The sequence below is a fragment of the Piliocolobus tephrosceles genome, chromosome 12 (genome assembly GCF_002776525.5).
Source record: "Piliocolobus tephrosceles isolate RC106 chromosome 12, ASM277652v3, whole genome shotgun sequence".
NCBI lineage: Eukaryota > Metazoa > Chordata > Mammalia > Primates > Cercopithecidae > Piliocolobus > Piliocolobus tephrosceles.
Window position 1 is genome coordinate 18,760,371 of NC_045445.1, and position 16,936 is coordinate 18,777,306.

General features: G+C 39.8%; 1 protein-coding gene and 1 pseudogene across 4 annotated transcripts in view; one reads left to right on the forward strand and one right to left on the reverse strand.

Moving 5' to 3' along the window:
* Positions 1-1,570, forward strand: LOC111531529 (annotated as a pseudogene).
* Positions 1,571-2,706: 1,136 nt separating this feature from the next.
* Positions 2,707-16,936, reverse strand: part of INTS6L (integrator complex subunit 6 like) — a 63,105-nt gene continuing 48,875 nt past the window's right edge. The window contains exons 10-18 of one of the 4 annotated variants that reach the window (XM_023198786.2): positions 16,083-16,177; positions 14,944-15,054; positions 12,499-12,717; positions 11,474-11,597; positions 10,332-10,474; positions 7,908-8,010; positions 5,050-5,424; positions 4,068-4,161; positions 2,707-3,683 (exon numbers count right to left, since the gene is read on the reverse strand). In XM_023198786.2, coding sequence (XP_023054554.1) covers positions 3,575-3,683; positions 4,068-4,161; positions 5,050-5,424; positions 7,908-8,010; positions 10,332-10,474; positions 11,474-11,597; positions 12,499-12,717; positions 14,944-15,054; positions 16,083-16,177 — 1,373 coding nt within the window. In that variant the 3' untranslated portion in view covers positions 2,707-3,574. Of the gene's footprint in view, positions 3,684-4,067; positions 4,162-5,049; positions 5,425-7,775; positions 8,011-10,331; positions 10,475-11,473; positions 11,598-12,498; positions 12,718-14,943; positions 15,055-16,082; positions 16,178-16,936 lie in introns of all 4 variants that reach the window. The other 3 variants (XM_023198784.2, XM_023198787.2, XM_023198785.2) reach the window with 3 other exon arrangements.

The following is a 16,936-nucleotide window of genomic DNA, read 5'->3' on the forward strand; positions in this document are numbered from 1 at the left end:
TCCAGCCTCCCTGATTGTCTCTTTTCCAGTCCCATGCCTGCACCTGTGTTCTCTAACACATTGCACACCGAGCAGCCCTGGGCCCTGAGCAGCCACCACCCCGATCATGCACCAGACTTGCCTGCAGTAGCACAATGAATGATTTTAGAATCAAGAATATGGACCACATAGCCCCTGTGGCTAACAGTTATGGAGGGACACTGAGGCACCAGCCAGGTTTTGACACTTTTTATGGGTCTCTGTTTGCTATTTTTCACTCTCTAAATAAAGAGCAAACACTGTAAGAAGTGCCAACAGGCTTGGACTCAATTTCTCATGACTTGCCAACTGTGCATTGCCCTTGTTAACTCTGTATAGCAAGGCTGTGATGAATCAAGCTTTAAAAGCTACCTTCAGTGGCTTCAAAAAGGAGAAAAAGTGCTTTGGCATTCCAAAGAAACCCTGGCTGTGGAGTGAGCAGCAAGTATGCCAGTGGCTTCTCTGCACTACCAACAAGTTCAGTCTGGTGAACGTGAATCTCCAGAGGCTTAACATGAGTGGCCAGGTATTGTATAACCTTGGCAAGGAGTACTTTCTGGAGCTGGTACTTGACTTTGTGGATGACATTTTCTGGGAACATCTGGACCAGATGACCGAAGAAAAGCAAGAAAAGACAAAAGATCAATATAAAGAAAATTCATGCCCGAACCCAATTCCTCATTGGTTTAACAATACGTTAGGTTTTGGCATAAAGCAGGTACCCTATGGTATGCAAACACACAATTACCCCGAAGGCAGCCTCCTGGATGGCATGTGTCCAGCTTCTGCAACCAGCATGCCCAGCTCTGAACAGGAGTTTCAGATGTTCTCCAAGTCTCAGCTCAGCTCTGTCAGCCTCAAATATGCTCCATCAGTCAGGACTTTTTAGGCAACTTGAATTTGCTCACCAACAATTCTGGGAAGCCTAAAGACCACAAATCCCCTGAGAATGGTGCAGACATTTAAAGCTGTCTGCTTTTTTTAATGTTTAAATCACGAAGCAGACAGCTTTGAGAGCTCAGGCACCTGGAACAGCCAGTCATCCTTACTGGATGCGCAGCAGGTTCCTTTTTTTGAGAGCTTCAAAGAAAACTGCAGCCAGTCTCTCTGCCTCAAAAAATTGACCATGCATTTCAAGGATTACATCCAAGAAAGGAGCAACCCGGTGGAGCAAGGCAAACCTGTTATACCTGTGGCTGTGCTGTCCGGCTTCACAGAAAGTGGACCTGTTCACCTGCGGCAGTTTCTCCTGGAATTTTTGTTAGACAGTCTTGCCAGTCATTTCATCAGCTGGAATAGGGACAGGAAGGAGTTTAAACTTGCCAACCCTGACAATGTTTCCTGCCAGTGGGGAATCAGGAAAAATAAGCCCAAGATGAACTACTAGAAGCTAAGCCTGGGTTTACACTACTATTATGACAAGAACATCCTCCATAAGATGTCAGGAAAGAGCTATATGTGCTGCTTTTTGTGTGACCTCCAAAACTTGCTGGGGTTCATACCTGAGGAACTGTACACCATTCTGGGCTTCCAGCCCAACACAGAGGGCTGAAGTCTCTGGGACTACCATGAATCAGGCCAAGGCCCGTGGACTGAGTGGAAGTCCATCCTGACCAACTACTCCAAGGACCCAGGAAAGACACGATTGAATATGTCCAGGAACGTCTCCAAGAAGCAGTGGACTTATTGCATCCAAAACCACACCTCTTGACCAGGCTTTTTCTCTTGTGAGAGAGAAGGCAAAGCTAATACTACTCACAGTGCTTTTAAATGAAAATGGTCAAGAAACAGGCACTGGGAAGCCATCCTGGCTCCTAGCAGGCTATGGGAAGGGATGGTGCTGGCTGTTTGAGAGTCTCAAAGGAGCAAGCATATCATAAATGCACACAAATTATTTTTCCATTTTCTTTTGTGTTTTGCAACCAGGAACAGAAAATGCAAAAACTCCCTCTTTGTTTGAGATGGGTAGGAAGGTGGGAAGTAAACAGCCATGCCATTTCAGAAGTCAGTCTGTAAATATTATTATTATTTGAGACAGGGTCTTGCTCTGTTGTCCAGGCTGGAGTTCAATGGTGTGATCATAGTTCACTGAAGCCTCCACCTTCTGAGCTCAAACAGCGCTCCCACCTCAGCCTGCTGAGTAGCTGGGACCACAGTTGCGTACAACCATGTCCAGCTAATTAAAAATACATATATTTGGAGAGACGGGGTCTCACCATGTTGCCCAAGCTGGTCTTGAACTCCTGGGCTCAAGTGGTTCTCCCACCTTGGCTTCCGAAAGTGCTGGGATTACAGATGTAGGCCACTGCACCTGGCCTCAAATTTCTTTTGTACTCGGCCATTCCAAGGGTGGGTTGAAATGCCAAAAAGCTCTCCTACCATGTTTCAGTGACTTCTCTCCTAATTCAGGATTGACTTGATTGCTGTAAACCTTTTACTATATTCTAGAGTTCCAATAAAACTTGATTCTGACAGGTTTTTTCTTTCCAGTGTTTTCCATGTTTCTTGAAAGTGACTAGTCCCCAGGGTACTCTACTCTGCCATTTTCACTAACGTCACTCAATTCTGTGAGTGATGTTTTGAAGTTTAAATCCTTATGTTAACATCTTTTTTAACAGCATACGCTCTTTTTCTGAAAGGAATAACAAATCACAAGAAACATATAACTAGAAATTTATCCAGCATTAATGAACTTGTGAAAATCAATAAAATGATTTATTTTATATATGCAAAGTCAAAATCTCTTTGTACACTTTAATTTTTGCAAATTCATACAAACATAACAATACTGCTCCATATAAACTTTGTATAAACATTAAAGGAAATATACACATTTTTTTGTTCTTCTTGTGCTTCCAAAGCACAGAATGTATAAGTCCATCTAAAGACTTTCTATCATCACATGCAAGAAAAATGTCAGAGGTTGGGGGCAGCCTCAAGTGCACTTTGTAATGTCTCTAGACAAAAGAGAAGAGAGTTGGAGGTAGATTGTTTGGTGACTCTCCCTGCCCCTTCCCACAGAGAAATAAGTTACCCGAATAGCAGCTTCTTACTTCTTTGATTCAAACTATCCTGAATATTGCATGGTTTAAAAGGCACAACTAGGCATTGTTGAAAACTTTGTTCAGCACACATAAGATTGCCATTTCTTTTCTGTACACCTATTCTTTCTGAAGGACACAGTAAGAGCACCAAGTTGCACTCCACTTGCAGGTGGCCCCTAGCCACTCTGAGAATGCCTGGAATGGCAAAGTTCAAAAGAGTGACCTCTCATTACCTGCGGTAGGGGCGGCGGTGTTTACTGAATTTAGCCTGCTGAATTAATAACATCACCTTCCTCAACTGAGAAAAACAAAACAATTCATACTTTAAAAAATTATTAAGGCAAAAGCCCAGCTTTCACTGCCAGATAATCATAAAATTCAAAAGCCCCACTGCTGCTTCTTAGCATCTGGAAGGCAATTCCCTTGACTCAAACATTTCTGGAGGCTTCAACAATATCCCATTCCATCCTACAGCACAGAAAACTTGTCATTTTTTTTCATTGGTCTTTGCACTAACATGACGATCTGCTGTTGATGTGATTAATGTTGCTGAGAAGGTGGTGGGAATCTATTTTTTCTAGTACCTTCTCGAGGTACTGAATTAAGACTCGTCTTTTAAACCTGAAAATAAAGAGAAATTTTATTAACCAAAAGATACTTAAAGTACTCATGATGTTCAAGGCACTGTGTGGGATACAAAGTGAAGCTTACAATCTACATAGGAATATAAAGATTGTCCTCATGGAAAGATATGGTTTAGAGCAAGTACCAATAGTGGCAATTGAGGGCCCAAGCCTACCTGAGACTATGATAAAACTAGAAGGATGAATGAGTTGAGTTCAGATAACATAAATCCAAATATTTCTGGAGACAACCTTAACTATGAGTGAGGGCCAGGGTTTGAGAAAAAAGCAAAGCAGAGCCTATTCCTCTCTTTGTCCTGCACTGGGCCCTACTGCTCTAAAAACAAAAATGAAAAACTGAAGAGTTCCTGTTTTTACCCACCTTGCAGCTTCCTTGATGGTAAATTCAACAAACTGTTTCTTCATCTCCAGAGGTCCTTGCACTTCTTCAAGCAAAATGAAAATTCTTTCATATTCTGAAGATATTTAAAAAACTTCAGTATTTTTATAAAGATGAATGGGAAATAAAATTTAACTATTGTACATCCTTAGTAATTGTTCTTTGTGAGTGGAAAGTTAGATGTAGTTTGTATTTTAAACATTCGGATCAAAATATCTGCATGCATCTACTAGGGCAACTCTTGTTAACACTAACCAAACGTAGCAGGCTGAATGGCAGCTGCTTAAAATTGTCCACATTTTAATCCCTGGAACCTGTGAATATGTTACCTTATATGGCAAAAAAGACTTTACTTTGCCGGTGTAATTAAGTTAAGGATCTTGAGATGGGGAGATTATCCAAGTTTATGCATGTGGGCCCAATGTAAGCACAAGTGTCCTTATAAGATGAAACAGTAGAGTTAAGGTCAGAGAGAAAACATGTAAAGACAGGAGCAGAGGTCAGAGAGGAGAAAAAGTGCTACGGGTGTTTTCATGAAAATGGAGGAAGGGGCCATGGGCCAAAGAATACAGATGGCCCTTAGAAGCTTGAAAAGGCAAAGAAAGAAATTCTCTCTAGAACTAGCAGAAGGAATGCTGGTCTGCCAACACTATTTTGGCCCAGCAAAAATAATTTCAGAATTCTGACTTCCAGAACTGTAAGATAATAATTTGTATTGTTTTAAGCTAGGAATCTTTTGGTAACATGTTATGGCAGCAAAAGGAAACATTACAAGAAATAAGGGGAAAAAACAGGAAAATATATACTGTACCTTTTTAGCTAAAGCAAGAGGAATTGCCTTAAACTATGTGAAAGCCCAATATTGCCCCCAGTGTACCTCAAGGGGTAGCTTGAATCTTTAGTGAATCATAGAATGAGAGAGACCTCCTGGTGCATTATTGATAGACGTTCTTTCACTACTTACTTCGTCCAAACTTTCGAACTTCCTTCATTAATTGATGTTTTATATCAGCATTGATTCCTTGTGCCATAGCAGGAGTGATTTGTAATGTATTTGGCACAGTTCCCAAAGTAGATGCTACTGGGTCTTTTTGGTCATCAACAGAGAGATTGCAGTTTTTGGCTCCTCCTACAAATGTGTTAATACCAGGTTTTTGAATCAGCCCATCTCTGCTGAGACTTGTGAAGTCATCAGATAGAGAATCCAATTGGTTGGGTGGCATAAGATCTCCTGTCATATTTATAAGCTCTGATGGAGCAGATTTTGACAAGAAACCATCAGGTGTGATCTGACCATTTTCCATCTTCTCCTCATGGTCATCGTGAATGACAGTAGCATCTGGAAACCAAATGAAGAGGTTGAGTTGTGAGGTAAGTGTATTATGTCAACCCCACAGGTATATCCCTCCGATGCTCAATTTCTAGGAAATTATCTCATAAAGCAGGAGGATATACCAGGTGGCGATCTGAGACCCCTCAAATTGAGGCCAGGACACATAATACAATAAAACCACCTCTTATTTTCTGGCCCTATGAATACATATGGAAACCAAGTAAGACAGTACAACTCTAAACACACATTCACAGATCCCTGGTACTCATGCGTTAGTGTCAGCTTGTTATGCTTTACAAGTTGAAAACAGCAAGTCTCACTTTATTTCATGACTTCTCAAATTCACATACAACCTGCCATGCTTTACTGAGCTGGAAGCCAGACAACTTGGATACACCACAAGTTGCCTCCTCTTTACATCAAATACATTCTGAGAAAATAGAGGCGGCCATTAGTGCTAAAAGTTCTATAACGCACTCCATCACCAAAAATCCCTTTTAGTGTATTGTCTTCCTAATTCTTCTTTTCTGTGTCAGAAAAGTGACTTTCTTTTCACTCCAGATCTGACACCTCTTTCATTTATTCATCGTCTGTGGCAGGCAGTGTGTCGGGAGCTGGGGATCAGCAGTAAACAGCCCGAGAGCAACGTTCCCTTGCCCTTGTGGAGCTCACATCCTCATGGGGCAGTCAGACAGTACATGCAGAATGAGCAAATGAAAAAAGCAGCATTGGGCTGGTGTTGGGGAAGCCATCTACAGGCCTTTGGGAGACAGCAGCAGAGGGAGCCCCAGGGGCTCCCGTGTTAGGAGAGGGTGACAGAGGCCAGGCTGTGCAGTCTTGCAGACTAAAGCTGGTTCAGGGTCCCTTCTGAGTGCTTAGGAGAGTTGAGGATGGGTTTTCAGGAGCAACATGGCATGATGTGATATACATGTGGACATAATTATCTGGCCACAGGGTTAGAGAGTATATGATAGATGGGGGCTAGTTTAGAAACATGAAGCTGAGATAAGAAGGTATTGTAGTAGCATGGTGAGAGTGTGCACTGGAGGGATAGAGAGAAATAGTGGGATTTAGGGATGTTGAACATCAAGTTTCCTGAACTTGTGAAAGGTATCAAAGCAAGGGAAGAATAAGAGAAAAATCATGATGACTCTACGGTTTGTCACCTGAACCACTGGGTAAATAGTGCTGAAGTGTGGCAGGAGTCAGGGCACAACTGCCCTCCACAGCATTCTTCCTGACTCTGGTTCAATGATCTCAGGTTGATAGCTTGACATTGATAAATATTAGCATTATTTACATGAAGGAAATCTGCAAACACTACAGTCTAGAGCTTTTCTATGCTCCTCAACCCTGACAGATGTTAAAGCTTTACTGGCACATATCTGGATGGTGCTATTATCTGCAACGTGGAAGGCTATAAGTAGAGCTGTTTTGGAGAGGGGCAAGTTCAAGAGTTCAGTTGAAACTCATGAAACCTACTGAGTTTTATTTGTCTATTAGACACCTAAGTGGAGATGTATGTCCACAAGTAAGTCTGAGTCGGAAATTGAGGAGCAAGTAATATTCTAGATATATAAATATCAGAGTTGTTGAAACATAGATCAAATTTAGAGCCCCGAGACTGCATGGGGTCACCTAGGAAGAGAGTGCAGTGAAGAACAGGAGAGGTCCCAGGATTGAGCTTTGAGGCCCTATGATATTTAGAGGTGGAAAGAAAAGGCAAAACCAGAAAAAGAGGATGAAAGGGAGTTGCTATTAGAGGGAAAAGAAAGCTATGAGCTTATGGTGTCTGAGAACCCAATGTACCCATGGAGGAGGGAGTGAATAACTGCATCAAATGCTGCAGAGAAGGAACGGCCATGTGCTGCAGACACTAGTGACCTTGATGAGAATGTTTCAGTGGGGTCAAGGAGGCAGATACCAGACTGCACTGGGTTAGAGCATGCATAGGTGGTGATAACACAAAGAGCAAGTGCAGATCCACTCTTGCTCCTAATGCCAGGGAAACCTGCTTTATCCTCCTCACCCTTGCAGCTACTACAAAAGGTTGCAGCAAACATGCTCACCTCTTTCCATTATTTCTCCATTAATTACTGTGGTATTTACTTGCTAAGCAATGTATTCGTTACTGTTAATTACTATATAATTTTTTCACCTTATGTAGATTGAGATCCTTGAAACAGGGTCTCTGCTCCCTGTGGGGTTTATTGTACCTACCACATAGATGATTTAGTAATGGCTTACTTAATGAACACAAACTGAACATAAAGGAAGGAATACAAAAAGGAAAATAAAATTGTTTAGCGTCTTAGTCCTCTAGGAGCCATAAGGAAATCACAACCACTACTCTATACCTGTATGTACAAGGGTGGGTTTTATGAGGTTTGGATTAGATGGGAACCACGAGGCTGAGGGTGGTCCCTTTCCGCCCACATGGTTAGTTACAGTAGGTGGTGTTTGTGGTTTCCTCAACAGCAGGGACATACTCCGCCTTCTCTTAGATGACATAGGACTGCTGGGTTCCCCTGGACGTTTCACTTTGTTTTGTGGCCCTGCTACAAACTCATCTGCTTCATCAATCATCATTCCCTAAAAAACACATAAATGAACGTATTTCATTAAAGACCAAAATGCAACTATTATAAAACTGCAAGCACTCTTAATATGCATACATAATCAATCTTGCATTGTATCACTGTCTTTTTTTCTTTCATTTTTTTAAATCCCATGCGAGATTAACTAATATAAATATTAATCATGGGCCGAAGATTTACCTTACTCCACCCCAACTTTGTTCTTAGAAAAATGCAACTCAATTTTAATCCAATTTAAATGGAACAAGGAGGAAACTAACATACAGGATGTTGTTCCAAGCAAAACATACTACAATAATGATTAAACAGAAAGTATGCAAATAAGCAGCATTATTCAATCAAAATGAGAGACGTACAAACCACTTTGCATCAACCCTTCATAAGGGAAATACTTTCCTTTTTTGTGCTTCAAACTCATATCATTAAATAACACTGATTATCGCTGTACAGTATGCTACATGTAGATGTTGAAAGGCAGGCAGGTGGAAAACGTAACTCCCCCGTCTGCAGCCTCACAGGGATTCAAATATGCCCACTTTGATGCTGGGCAGGTAGTGAGGAGGCTTTTCACTCTTGGGGGTAGATAAAAGATGAGAGGCAGCAGTGTGGAAGTTTAGCCAAGAGCTGTTCTTGTCCAAGAACAATCCAAGAACACGTGCCCTCATTATTTGAATAAAATCATATTAAATGACTTTTCCAAAGGATTTTTTTACTCATAAACAATACAGAAAGGGGAAAACATTTTCACTGAGAATTTACTATATGCCTGTTCGTGCTGTAAACAGTGTACATGTACTCATTTAATATCATGCAGAGTTCTATTAGTTAAGTGTTATTTATTTATTTATTTATTTATTTATTTATTTATTTTTGAGATGGAGTCTCACTCTGTCGCCGAGGCTGGAATGCAATGGTACGATCTTGGTTCTCTGCAATCTCCGCCTCCCGTGTTCAAGTGATTCGCCTGTCTAAGCCTTCTACAGTAGCTGGGATTACAGGCACCCACCAGCATGCATGGCTAATTTTTGTATTTTTAGTAGAGACAGGGTTTCACCATGTTGGCCAGGCTGGTCTCGAACTCCCGACCTCAAATGATCTGCCTGCCTCGGCCTCCCAAAGTGCTGGGATTACAGGCGTGAGCCACCTCGTCCAGCCTAGTTAGGTGTAATTATTATCCCTAGTGCTACAAAATGAGGAAAGCGAAGCACAGAAAAATAAACTGAGGATTTAGGTGAGGTGGACTACCATTAATTGAGGATTGAGGTGAGGTGGAATACCTCTGAATCTAGTCTTGTCACAAAAGAGATTATTGTGTGGTCTGAGCCTTAATACCAATGGTCTCCTCCATGAGTGCAGCTATAATCCCATCTGTTTTCATGCTTTAATGGGCAAGTCAGTATATCTCTCTCACACTCACACACACACACACACATCCCACATTTAGATTTTTAGTAGGACCATTCAAGTAAAACAACATCACTTAGTACTTCATACTTCAAGGGACGTATTCATCGTTTTCTAGATCAAGCACTACAAATATGAACCATGGGAACAGGAAATAAACTGTGATTTCGATATTAAAGAAATTAGTGTGTGGTGGGATGAATATATACTCTGGAGTGAGAAAGACGTGGATTCTAACCCTTGCTCTTATGTGCTGTGTTACAGGTAAGGCATTTGACCACTGCGGCCCTTGATTTCTCCCTTTTATTTATTTTTTTATTTTTTTATTTTTTGAGACGGAGTCTCGCTCTGTCGCCCAGGCTGGAGTGCAGTGGCCGGATCTCAGCTCACTGCAAGCTCCGCCTCCCGGGTTTACACCATTCTCCTGCCTCAGCCTCCCGAGTAGCTGGGACTACAGGCGCCCGCCACTTCGCCCGGCTAGTTTTTTGTATTTTTTTAGTAGAGACGGGGTTTCACCGTGTTAGCCAGGATGGTCTCGATCTCCTCACCTCGTGATCCGCCCGTCTCGGCCTCCCAAAGTGCTGGGATTACAGGCTTGAGCCACCGCGCCCGGCCCTGATTTTTCCCTTTTAAAGGACTAACAGCAGCATTCGTCTTACAGAACAGCTGTGAGTATTAAATGAGATCATTTAAAACACCAGCTCCTACTAGTACCCAATACATGGCAGCTCTGACTTTATTCAACCAACACGCTCTTGCATCAGGAGGCTCCCACCAAGAGCCTTGGTGTCATATTTTATTGTTTAAACAAACAAATGGAGAACCTCTGATTTGTATTCATCTTGCCAAAAAGAAAATAATTATATAGCAAGAATATCCCAATTTAGGCAGACATAGGCATAGGTATCCTACCTTCTTATCTTGTTTAAATGGATTGCCAAAAGTATGCAGTCTTTTGGGTTGGTCTGGATCAATCTCTCGTAGTGGAGAAGCCAATGTCTTCAGATATTCCTGATAGTTACCCATTTGTGCAACTGGAACACTATGAAGGGAATCTGCAAAATCACAGGAAAAGGAATTGATTGATGCTTATAGCTGAAGCGTATGGTCCTTTTGAGAAGACATCATAGTTTGGTTTAGCAGTGTGTCTTGGCATCAAATAGTATTTAAAGTCTCGAATCTAGCATTCTAGGATCTAGAATCATCTCTTTTCCCCCAATCATAACTTAGTCTACCATTACTACTGCCTACAGGCTCACATCGCTAGGGCTAGAACAACTCCCTTGCCTTCAAAACAGGTTTGAGAATGGGCTGACCCTACACCACCATCCCAACTCAAATCGCCACATATTTTCTGCATTTCAAAGAGTCTAGGCTCTACGGCATTCTCTTATCATCCAGAGAATCTCGGTTAGTAGGTCTTAATCACTGAGAATTTGATGAAATCTGTAGGTTCTCTTCCTAGAAAAGCCCTCTTACACACAAAACTTTGTGTATAATTTCAGGGAATTGGCCAGAATAATATTTGCTCATTTTAGTAAACAGGTGAGCCTTTTTAAAATAAACAAAATGGAGTATATGGAATTTGTAAATAGTCACAATTATCCTGGATACCATTAGGTTGATTACTTTCATTTAAATGAGGTATTCTCTACTGAGTTTATCACAGTAGGCTGGGTGTTACAGTGTTTGGGTGTGCAGATTGGGAAATCTCATAGATCTAGCTTCTGCCGCTTTCCAACTGGCCAAACTTGGGCAAACTACTAAAATGCTCACTCTCAGTTTCCATAAAAACAGTATCTATTTCCTGGGGTTGTTTGAAGCTTACAATAGCTAAAGCATGGCAAGTGTAGTGTACGTGCTGATTAATGCATACTTGCCCTTAAACTTGAAAAAAAAAAAAAAAATGTGCCTGGTAAACAGACATAGGGTTTCAGTGAAAACAGGTATTTTATACATTAAAATACTATAAAATACTCATTATGCAATAAACACCTTCCTGTAAGTCATGCCTGGCATTTTCCAAAAAAAAAAGTATTTCACAGTTCTTTTACCTTCATCTTGTCCAACAATAAACTTGTGCGTTTTCAGCAGATTGGATCTCATTCTGGTCAGCTGGTCTAAAAGACCTCTACGGGGAATATCATAAGCATTTCTGTATGTCTGAGGTTTCAAATCCTATTTGAAATGAAACAAATAATTTCAGCTATTCATGAGGCTTTTAATATAGAAATGTAATACTTATCTCTCTTAAAATGTTATTGAAGAGCATTATATCAGTACAACTGACTACAGCAGAATTTTCCCAGTGGCAAAATTTCACTTGCTAGCCTTGTTCTGCGTTGTAACACACCTACAGGGTATTAAAGCCACTGGGACTATCCCTTTTCAAATATTTCATTTAAAACACCAAATCCCCAGATTGATACCTGTGGCCGCCTTGCAGGACCACTGCTTGTACTCTAGATGTATTCATCTGGCAGCCATGGAGGGGAGGTGAGCTGCTGGGATCTCCCCTCAGGAAAGCAATGGCTGATCCTGCAAGGAGTGCAGTTAGCAGAGAGCCTCCTGCTGCTGTGGTACCATAGGGTGCTGCAGCACTGAGCTGAGGCCATGCCCTTCCCAGCCTGCCCATGGCCAGTAACAGAGAATGGCAGGGTGTTAGGGCCTGGCCAGCTCTGCCCAGCATGGTCCTCCTCTATGGGAAATCTTGGTGCTAGAGGTCCCCACTGGGCTGGCCAAGACTTTCTCCAAGCTACACCAATGTCTGAGCTTCTTCACACTCAATTCTTCTTCATTTCTCATTCCTCTCATAGGTGATGGGTCAGCTTTTGGCTTGGAAGCTCTCCCTGCCTACTCCAGCTTCATCTCCCCTTTATCTTTCATGGGCGTTATCCACGAAATAAATCTTGTCCATTTAATTCCATATTGATATCTGCTGACAATTCCTAAACTGGTCCATTATTAACTACTAAATCCAAAATAGGATTGTCCATTATTTCACAATTAAAGGAATATGAAAGACATAAATGTATCAGACAAGTTCAAACAAATACAAACTATTTATGTCACAGTTTACCTTGTTTAAGAGCCCAATTTGGAAGCCAGCAAATTCTTTGGTATTCAATTCTGTCAGCCTAAGTGCAGTTTCCCCTGTGATTTCTTTCAATAGTTTTCTAAAATTTTTATTGTGAGTCAAGGACATGCCACCTCCAGAATGATTTTTCACTCTAATTCCAATTTCCTGGGGAGGTTTCTTCCCCACTGATGCTAGTATTCGTTCTGACTCTAGTTTGGTCTAAAATGAAAGTACACAATGTGTTATAAAAAATCTACATTACCACCGTCATTTTTACTACTTAAGAAAGATAATACTTTCAGAACCCCACAGAGCAATTTTCAGTTACAAATCACAGAAAAATGGATAATTAAACATTTTCCTGTGCTTCTCTGCACTACCACAGCAAACAGATAGGGGGCGGGAAAGACAAAATAATATGGCTTTTGTTTGTTTTTGTTTTTTTCTTTCTCGTCTAGTGTCAAAATTATAATAAAATCATGGAGAGAATAAAAACCATGAATAAGAATTGCATTCATAGACATTTAAAAGCACATTTTGTTACTATAAAATCTAGTCTAAGTGAACAGGTTCATTTCAGACTCAGACATAAAGGTTTAAGACTCTGTATTTATGTATGTAAACTACTGCTAAAATTCATCGATTGGCATTATATCTGAAAAAATTGAACTATTTATCTCTAATATTGGACTATCCAAAAAAGGTCTTAGAAGATAATGCTTAATTTAACAGATATTACCAAGTAAATAATTTGTAAAAACCTCTTAATAGGCATTGTGATACCATATTGATTAATATTGCGTGAGCGTATTCTAGTAATATATATTTGGCATATTTTGTGTTTTACATAAATCTGAAATGGCTCAAGAAACACCGGTGACCTAGTTATTAAATTAGTAATTTGAGCTATTATAAATCAGCTATGATCTTCTCTTTTTCTCAAAAAGATGGAATTCCACCAATGTTTGGTAAACCTAAAATAATTTTGGATTTCTTGTGGTTTGGTCAGAGATACTTATTAATTTTCCCTAATTATTGGAATTAAGTCTATGCTTATTATCGCTAAAAAATTCTTAAGTCATGAAATATGAGATAAGAAAAAATGAAGCGTCTGTTTCCTTAAATGGTCTTGAAAGCTCATGCATAAAATGATACATGTGCCCCAAAAGGTCCCAGAACTTGCATTAATTAAAATCTCTGTACACTATTCTTCCTTGTGGCCATACCTTGGTGACACAGCCTTAAAGGCTTAGGTAAACATCAAATTTTTAAAAAATCGATAGATCAATAGATAAATAAATAAATAACCAAACCAAAACATTTACAACAACCACAAAAAATCTATTAGCAGAGAGGTAAGGAGGTTAGGGGGATACTTGGTAGATTAGAAATCTGGGGTTGCCCTTACTTTCTTTTGCACTTATAAGCACACTGGACTGGTAGGAGCTGGTAAGCTCCAGACCATACTTAAGTTGTCAGTTCCTAGCAAGGTGTGTCGGCATCCCAATTGTGGAGTCACTTTGGTTCTTTGGTGAAATCTGATGTTTTTCTCACTACTCTCCATTTCCTAAAGGCCAAACTTCCAAACACATCCACCTTGAAGCATTATCACCACTGCAAATGCTACTATTGTCCCCTACCTGGGAATACCTTTGTGCATAAGGTAAGTAAAACTGCTGCATTAGTTTGTCATATAACGTAACACATTCATATGGAAGTAAAGCTCTAACTCAGTAGTCTCAAATATTTCCATCCTACAAGAATGGGCTAAGTAGAGGTGAGAAGTATGATAAGGAACGGTGAGTGGAGGATGAGGTACTAATAGAGAGGGGCAGGCAAGGGACAAGGTGAATAATGGCAAATGAGGAACAGGTGGAGGGTGAGAAGAGAGGAAACTGAGCTCCACTCTTCAGTTCCCCTTGGGGTCTATCACCCTCCAGTGTGAGGAACACTGGTCTCATCTCCCCACTCTCCAGGGGAAAGCATATAGTTCTTTATCCAAGGGCTAGCATGTGAGTATAAGTCCTTCACATGCCTGAAAACTAATCTCAGACAAGTCATTCAATCACACCATGCCTCAGTGTGCTGATCTAAACAGGAGGGATGCTGTAGCCCAGAGTGATCTGAGGAGGAACTAGGTTGAAGATAGACAAAATGTGACCCATGAGAGAAGTCTATTAAGCCTCTGCCCCATATCAACCAGCTTGTGGGTAGGACAAACTGGCAGGCAAAAGGAGAAATGGCACAGCATCAAATGATACTGACAGACCCTTAACTGCAGCTTAATGGTGAAGCTAGAAGCCATAGAGAATCACATTATTACTAATCCATAAAGTGTAGCGATATATACACATTTAATTTGAAAAATTACAGTTACACTAAAGAATAAGGAAATGCACTTCTGAGGGCAAAGGATTTTTGTTTGTTTGTTTTTACCAATACTACCTGTTGGCTGAGTTTTTTAAGGTAAGAGATAACACTGTAACTAAGTCCACAATCTAAATTATCTGATATCAGATTTGGAGCTCCCATCATCCTTAGTGCTTTCTTTAATGGCTATAAGGAAACAAAATACACAACAGTAAGAATAGAATAAATCTTAAAATACTCAAAGTTCAGTTATAAGGGGCAAAGGGACATGATTCATTTCTTAGAAGTCAAGGTGCTGCACATAAAACCAAACATGGAACATTAAAAAGTGGCAATGAAAATAGCAGAGAAGTAAGAAGCAGAAAGTAAAAAAAATCAGAAGAGAGTGGGATAAGAAGAGCAAGTAACAGCAAATTCAAACAAGTAAATTGCATTCAATCTTATTTCCCAAATCATCAAATCATTTCACATTGCATTTTATTGTTTGCCCCATTACTGCCATGGTAAACAGTAACACACCCCAATTTCTCCTCCCAGTGACACCAGTGTTACCATTTAAGATTCTGCCTTTTCACCTCTAGAAACTTGGCTTAAAGTTTGTCACATCAACCTCTGAAATGATTTTGGTAATCTTGATTTAGGTTATATCACCAGTTCAAAATCATGAATACCTCACATTATAAAAACCAAAATGAGGTCAAGTCATTTCTTAATCTGTTTAGATTCCACCACCCACCACCAGTGCCCCAACTTCATGCTGTGTCTAGGACACATTTAAGAGGCAATAGGCAACTGTAATGTCTTCAGATTTTCTTTTTACAGAGGGAAACCCCATACTGAGGAAACCCCATACTGAGAATTTCTAGAGTTAAAAAGGGAAGTTGATGTAATATATGAATCCGGATCTATTTATTCTTAAATTCCAATATTATAATTTCATAAGGTTACTTTTTTAATAAGAGAAACATAGATGTGTTTTATAAAAATAACCATGGCAGTTAAAGGAATAAAATAGAGAAAACAGTTCTCTTTTGTGCCGCCATGACATCTCCAAACTCTTACACATGATTTGAGAAGACAGTGACGACACAAATATCTGTAAAATAAAAAGATATCTCTCTTATTGCAACAGTAAAAGCTTTTGATCACTAACATTTTTTGTGACAAGAATCATCATTGATACAGTTAATACATATATACACACAAATACATACTAATAGGTAGTACGGAGGCAGAGTTTTTAAGTAGCTGTCAAAAGCCTGTCGCCACTTCAGATTTGGCTTAAGCTTGTGAACTTTAAACAAGTCATCTGTAATAGAAAAATAAAATATTACATCATTCTAGTCCTGAGCTCTAAGATATAATCAAGCAACCCACATCTAGAAATTTCAGCTTTTAATGTAGATGAAAATTTCACTGGCATTTATTTGATTATCTTTCTTAGTGGTTGTATTATTTACCAAAATTATATATAGTATTTTTTCTAAAAAATGAAATAAATTCTTAAGTAACATATTCCTCTTTCATCTGCAATGCTACATGAAATACAGTATTAAAACAATGATTTTGATCCACTTGAAATATTTTCCCAACCTCTTACATATTGGTAACTCTAGTAATTTTCACCTCAGGGGCAATCCATGGTCACTGGTTGATGGAATAACATTTATTTCATTTAAACATAGAGGGTGTTATACATTTTGCTGAAAGGTCAAGGTAAGAGACTTTACAAAGTATATACGAACAAAAGCTAAGCCTATAATTTCTAGGCAGTGATGAGCAAGCTCTAAAACTGTATTTTGGGCCAGGCATAGTGGCTCACACCTGTCATTCTAACACTTTGAGAGGCTCAGGTGGATGAATCACTTGAGCCCAGAAGTTTGAGACCAGCCTGGGCAACACAATGAGACCCCCATCTCTATAAAAAAAAAACTAAAAATATTTACCTAAGTAGAGACATTCCCTATCTTTTCACACTTAAATTTAATTATTTTAATAATCTAAATACATTTTTATTTTTTTATTCTTTTATTTTTTATTATTATACTTTAAGTTCTAGGGTACATGT